This window comes from Microtus oregoni, unplaced genomic scaffold, assembly GCF_018167655.1.
Source record: "Microtus oregoni isolate MIOR12 unplaced genomic scaffold, Mior012 000121F_001, whole genome shotgun sequence".
Lineage (NCBI taxonomy): Eukaryota > Metazoa > Chordata > Mammalia > Rodentia > Cricetidae > Microtus > Microtus oregoni.
The window spans coordinates 285,405-292,747 of record NW_024544751.1 but is presented as its reverse complement, the minus strand read 5'-3'; the positions used below and the strand labels follow the sequence as shown (position 1 = coordinate 292,747).

The 7,343-nt window shown below is 44.0% G+C and overlaps 1 protein-coding gene across 1 annotated transcript; it reads right to left on the bottom strand.

Annotated features, from left to right (window-relative positions):
* Window positions 1-4,355: 4,355 nt before the first annotated feature.
* Window positions 4,356-6,767, bottom strand: LOC121444339 (myotubularin-related protein 2-like). The gene is given in 2 exon segments (XM_041646156.1): window positions 4,356-6,454; window positions 6,457-6,767. Coding segments are annotated over 2 exon segments (1,830 nt in total). The 5' UTR covers window positions 6,641-6,767; the 3' UTR covers window positions 4,356-4,808.
* Window positions 6,768-7,343: the final 576 nt, after the last annotated feature.

Below are 7,343 nucleotides of genomic sequence, written 5' to 3'. Positions count from 1 at the left end.
CTGCGCTTGTGTAGAGGTCGCAGGTCCACGTCCTGCTTTCCTCTTACTGCCCATGCTTGTGGTAATTTGCTCTCTAAATCCAGCCAAAAGAGCACATATGGGAATCAAGGGGACCAAGAGGACCTCCCTCTCCCCTAGATGCCTAAGTCCGAATATCATAGCCCTCTCTAGAGTGTGTCTTCCAGCACATTGTCCAAGGCTTCAAAACCCCTGCCCAGAGAGTATTACACTTTAGCCTGGATGGCTACCAGAGTGTTCATTGTGTCAGAACATGAAGGTGCTGTTTTAACAAGAACTGAGTGTTCCCTCTGTGTGACTCTAATCCAAAATCTCACAGTGAGGCACCGCTTTTGCTGGTTTTGAAGTATTGTTTCTTCAAACATCATATGTTCCTTTGTATGTTTATTAACTTTATTAGAGATATTCTGTTTGTGGTCTTCATGACTACTCCTGAAAATGCAGAGATCGACCCAGTGAGGGCTAACCGGAACCCTTCCTCTATGTTCAGTACTGCCTTTCCAGTGACTGCAGCTTCTGAAATGTGGAAAAACAAACCAACCTTCTACCACTTTCTGTCAGAGTTTAGAAAACCATATATCACATTTAATAGCTCTGGTTTTGATGTCCAAGCAGCAGTGGAGGTAAATGGCTTATATTGATGGCAAACATGGCTCATAAGAATCAACCCTAACCTTGAGTACTGGGAAAGATAAACAGGATAATCCAAAAGACATTGGTGCAATCACAGGAAACTGGAGCCATCTGGTCAAGACAAAAATAAATCAGAATTGAAGCCTGCATGAATCTCCAGAGGCCCTGGGGACTAAATTAACATTACTCGAATGAAGAGCAGAGGAAACTGGCAGCAGAGACCATAGAAGTGCCTTTAATTAACTTGCAAGGAGCGAAGGGCTTTTAGAATGAAATGCCTTGTATTGTCTGCAGCTAAAACCCAAACAATAATTTGAAAGTCCCGCAGCCTAATAAAGGTAAATGAAAGCATGTTGATCAGAGGATAATCTCTAGCCTGCTACAAGAATACAGCACAACAAAGCAACAGTGCCCTTTCCTCGGCACTCGGCAAGCCAGAGGGCTCAGCTGAGCCGAATCATCCAGTTCTCTGGTGTTAGAAAAGCCACCACCCCTCTGTCTGCGGATCTGTGTTGGCCTACAGCTTTACGAGTGCACAGGGCTCCAGTTAAGCAAATATTAATCATACAACAGTTGGGATACAGCCCTGCTAACAAATTACTTGTTTATCTAAAATTTGTATTTAATAAATGAGAAGTATTTTATCTAGCAATCCACTGAGAAAATGAACAAAACCCACCCAAATGAGAACAAGCAGGCTCTTTGTTCAGAATTTGCTATGTGTTGCAAGGGAGACGGACACCATCACTTGCATTTAGCAGATAATGCCAGGCAGGGGATAGGAGAGCTTTATAGTGGGGGAGAGGGGATGCTTTCAAGTTTGTCCTGATTAGAGGCCATTGGTCTACAGAAATTGAAGGCAGCTACACAAAACCAGGCATCCTATGTGATTGGCCAGGTCAACGGATTTGTTCTTTTCTAATCATTCTTGAGTTTAAAAGTGGGACAAGAAATAGAGAGGTTGTCAGTGACCGATGCAAAGCCCTAGTAATTCTGAGCCAGCTGGGAATTCCTAAGTCATGCAGCATGGGGATAGTATAGATGCCAGACAGGTTGCAACAGAGGTGATGGGAACCGAGGACATGGCTAAATGTTTCTCCAAAAAAAGGTCTACAACAAGCACATCAAAAAGTATTTGGCATTATTAGTCATTGAAGAAATGTAAACCAGAGCCAAAATGAGCTGAACATTTAGCTCAGAAATAGGTGGCTTGACAATTATGTTCAAGGTCCTGCTCTTTATCTTTAGCAAACACACATACACATATGCACATACACATAGGCACACACTTACACACAGGCACACACATACAACCACACATACACACACAACTACATATACTCACATACACAACCATACGTACATGCACATAAACATACACAGAGACACATATACAAACATGCACACATACACGCACATACACATATACACACACGTATGCACACATACATGCACACACACGCACATACTTATACACACAATAACACAGGCACATATACACACAAGCACACACACACAAGCACATACACATGCAACCAAACATGCACATCACATACATACATGTACACATCCATGCAGCACCACGCATATGCACACCCACACATACATGCACAACAACATTAATGCATATGTACACAGCCACATGGACACACATGCACACACAAGCTCACATGCACACAACCACAAATGAGATACTGCTTAACATCCACTAGGATAGCTATAATTAAAAAAGAAGAGGGCATGGGAAGTCGTTGACCAAGAGTACAAAGTTCTAGAAAAAGAGAAATACATTACTGACTACAGTCAGTGTAATGCCTTATATATTTCCAAATAGACTAAGCACATTTCAAATTTACTCATCGTAAAAGAGATAGGAAAGTAAATGCTAAATCATTGGCAATTATGATCTAAGCACAATTTAATGATTATGTTAGATTGATTTAACCATTTTATATTGCATCCACAGACTAAAGCACCACATAGTACTCCATAAATGTGTATAATTATGATCGACCAAATGAAAGATAAAAAGAAAATGTTGGCATAAAATTGCAATGTAATGGGATATTTTTCAATTGCAATAAAGGATCAAGTACTAATATATGATACAACATAGCTAAAATATGAAAGAATTGTACAAAACTGGGCACAGTGAGGACCATGTGTATTCCCAGCACTTGGGAAACTGAGGCAGGAGAATGGCAAGTTCAAGTCCATACTCACCTAACATAGTGAATTCACTGTCAATCTTAACTACATTTCATGGCCCTGCTCAAAAAAAAAACAAAACTAGGAAGGAAGGAAGGGAGGGAGGGAAGGAGGGAGGGAGGGAGGGAGGGAGGGAGGGAGGGAGGGAGGGAGGGAGAAAGGATGGAAGGAAACCTGTATACAAAGTGGAAGATGCCAGATACAAAAAGCCATAAAATGTTTTATTCTGCTTATTTGAAATACTCAGAGTAAATTAAACACATAAAGAAAATAGATCCACTATGGTTGAGGAGTAATAACTCATGACTGCTGATGAGTATAAGGTTCCATTTGCAAATGGTAAAAATTCCATGAAGTAGGGGCTGGAGAGATGGCTCAGTGGTTAAGAGCATTGCCTGCTCTTCCAAAGGCTCTGAGTTCAATTCCCAGCAACCACATGGTGGCTCACAACCATCTGTAATGAGGTCTGGTGCCCTCTTCTGGCCTGCAGACATACATACAGATAGACTATTGTATACATAATAAATAAATAAATATTTAAAAAAAAAATTCCATGAAGTAGATAGTCCCAAAGAGTACATAATTTCCTGAATTTTCTTCTCAGAAACACTGGAATTTACATGTAAAACTACAATGATTTCTTTTTTTTTCTTTATTTTCTTTTTTTTTTTTTTTTGGTTTTTTTCGAGACAAGGTTTCTCTGTGGTTTTGGAGCCTGTCCTGGAACTAGCTCTTGTAGACCAGGCTGGTCTCGAACTCACAGAGATCCGCCTGCCTCTGCCTCCCGAGTGCTGGGATTACAGGCGTGCGCCACCACCGCCCGGCCCTACAATGATTTCTTTAGAAGCATGCTGTCGGAACAGAGTCCAAGAGTGGAGTCATATGAGAACGCTGAGTGCTCATGAGAAAACTCCAAGAAAACGAGAGTCGTGTGGCCTGTTTCTTCAAACACACAAACTGTTCTTGGAATGCGCCGTTGTGGCCCTCCCAGGTGTGGCAGAGAGGGAGTGAGTTTATTCCAGCTGTTGTTGCTCATGCGCCTCTGTGGAAAACGTGGGTTTGCCTTGTGCAGCTTGTCCTTGAGATTGTGCGCTTTACTCAGGTGACTCTTCCTACCCTCAGAGTACAGACGTCTGAGGCTCTGAGGAAAGCTGGCTATTGTGAGAAACTTTAGTCTGCCTCATCTATTGGTCCCATTCCCCCAGGTCCCACCATCAGCTACAGCAGGAACAACATGCTTTCCAAACACCTCTTGTAATTAAGATGCCTCTGAACTTCCGCAGCCCTCCTAAATGAGCAGCTAGTCAATTCTCACCTTTTTATATCTTGTTTGTCCATTTTCCCAATTTCTTTTGCAGACAGATTCAGTGGCTTCTATTTTGGCTCGTTAGCCATGAGGACTGAATGCTGATGGAGGCCCAAATAGAAGAGAGGAAGTATCGTGTGTATAATAAATTATTTCAAGAAACATTTTTTATTTTTTTTACTGATATGCCATAATAATTTCTTTATTAAATACCACAAAAATTAGGAAATTTGAGAAGGGTGATTTTGATCTGACATGTCCAACAAGGCCCAGCACATATGCTCTTGGGTATAAGAACAGCTGCTCTTGCTTTTCTGCCGCCTAGAGATCTTGCCAGGTACTCAGTTTTTTAAGACATTTTTGAATTAAAAATTTGTTCCCATGCATGGATACAAAATTCCAGTACTTTGGTATTCTTTGGGTGGCTTAAGATTAGTGTCATACCTTAATTACAAATGAAATAATTTCCATTGTCACCTGCAGCGGACGTTTCTAAACTCATCTAAGAGAGACTTGAAATAAATACGGCATCTGAAGGTTTCTCCCATAGATGGATTTAAAACACAGAAGGCTTTCTACCCTAAGCCTGCTAAGGTGCTGTAATGTCAAATTCCTGGCAACGATGCCCCTGACAATAGTCCTTTCATACAACAGTTTGGACAGGAGTCACACACTGTGCAGGAGAGCTGGCTCTCTCTGAAGAAGAGGTTGAGCGGTTGGAAATTTCTCTCTGAAGTTCCTCTACTTTTCTCTGAAGCTCTGCTCTTTTGGCAAGAAGTTCTTTGTATCTGTTGTGGATAGGTTCCTGTGGTTTCATCCGGGGGTTCCACCTTATGTAATAGCCTACCCAGAGTTCTAGGTGGCGCATGCTGGCTACTGGGTAAAGGACATGGTTGGAGTAGCTTCCATAAAGAGGATTAGTGAAATCTTCCAGCTGGCTGTTTATGTAGGACCACAGTGACACTGTCCTCTTAGGAAGATTCTCTTTCCCCCTCTGCTGTTCACTGTTACAGAGGAAGGTCCCAAATAAACAGCTGTACAAGTGGTCCAGGATAGTAACGAGGAAATACTCGTTGAATTCAAACGCAGTAGGGAACTGTCTTGTCATCTGCCAGACACAGTCGATAAATTGAAGGAAGACAGGGGATCTGTCTGCGTCTGCATGGTTCTTATCTCCATGGCCAACTCTCAGTTGGAATCGATGTCCAAAGCTTAGCCACTCTTTCTCTACGAGGACCTCAAATCCTCGGATGGTTCGATAGTATCCGTCCAACATGAGCATGGCCAAGGAAGTGAGCTGAGCTGTGCGATCCCAGCCATCACTGCAGTGCACCACCACAGACGTCTTCCCTGACTCCACCTTGTCAGCAATCCTAAGAGCGCCAGCAAGGATGAGCTTAATGTGTTCCAGCCAGTGCGTAGATTCCAAATTAGACAACCAGTGAGTTTCCTTAAGCTTCCGTAATGACTCTCGCATAACATGAATATTGTGAATATCCAGAAAAACGAGTTCTGCATTTTGATAGGCATCTTCACTTTCATAACCTCCTCCCTTTGCCTTATTGGCAACAGCATTGACACTTGGCCGAGCATCAAATATAAATATTTTGTGCGACTGGGCGTTGGAGTCCATGATGGCCTGAAGGTATTTTTCGTCCTCTCTGCTGCGCTTCCCGCTCACCCCCACCATGGGTTGGCTGCAGCGAGTGACTGTGGCTTGACTTTCAGGATGAATCCAGGATAAAACTGGGATTCGACCCCGTGACCTGAAAGATGCCACTCTCTTTAGCTCCTCATCAGGAATGTTTGCTGGCACAACCAAGAGGGCAGGATATGTGTCACAAACTTCATAGCGTTCATTTATCTTTGTTATTCTCCAGCTTTCGTTTGGAATCCCCTGCCTTCTATACTCTAGAAGGGGGTCATACAGTTTCCACCCATTTTCAGGAAATACTTCTTTATACTCAAAAGCAAAAAGAGGCAAGCCATTAGATACAGGAAATGCATATTTCATTAGATTCTCAAATATGGATCTTCTTGTTCGCCCCTCTGGTTTATGAGCAAATCGTAAATTCCTGATATCCTTGCACACAGTCTCCAGGCCATAAGAGTTTTCACCTCGGCTAGATGCACCACCAATTTTTTCTACTCTACTTATCACTCCAAGAGAAGCATCTAGAACAAAAGGGGGGTCCCGTTCCATGCTCTTAAAATATAATCTGTAATTTGTGACAGTCAGCGTTCCTCGTACGGCACCAGTGAAGGGACATATGTAAGTCACATCTTTGGCCTCAAATCAGGAGAAAAGTTGTCTGCAGAAGTTGAAATGGAATCTGAAGATATAGCAGAAGCTGACTTCGTATGCACCGAGTTCTCTGAATGAGAAGTAGAAGCACTGGACAGTGAGTCCTCACTGGGTGGCCGTGCCGCCGGGGGCCGCGCGCCGAGACTCTCGCAGCTCGAGCTCTTCTCCATGGCGCGAGAACAGGAGGCCGCCGCACCCTCTGCGGCCGCGGGCGAGAGATGCACAGGGAGGAGCGCACAGGGCCTCGGCCGCGGTCAGCCTAGCACCAGCCACAATGCGGGACCGGAAGCGGCCATGTTCCCCCTTTATTTATTTTTTTTAATTTATTTATTTATTAAAGATTTCTGCCTCCTCCCCGCCACTGCCTCCCATTTCCCTCCCCCTCGCCCCCGATCAAGTCCCCCTCCCCCGATCAAGTCCCCCTCCATCATCAGCCCAAAGAGCAATCAGGGTTCCCTGCCCTGTGGGAAGTCCAAGGACCACCCACCTCCATCCAGGTCTAGTAAGGTGAGCATCCAAACTGCGTAGGCTCCCACAAAGCCAGTACGTGCAGTAGGATCAAAACCCAGTGTCATTGTTCTTGAGTTCTCAGTAGTCCTCATTGTCTGCTATGTTCAGAGACTCCGGTTTTATCCCAGGCTTTTTCAGACCCAGGCCAGCTGGCCTTGGTGAGTTCCCGATAGAACATCCCCATTGTCTCAGTGTGTGGGTGCACCCCTCGCCGTCCTGAGTTCCTTGCTCGTGCTCTCTCTCCTTCTGCTCCTGATTTGGACCTTGAGATTTCAGTCCAGTGCTCCCATGTGGGTCTCTGTGTCTCCTTTCATCGCCTGATGAAGGTTAATATTCAGGAGGATGCCTATTTCAAGAAACATT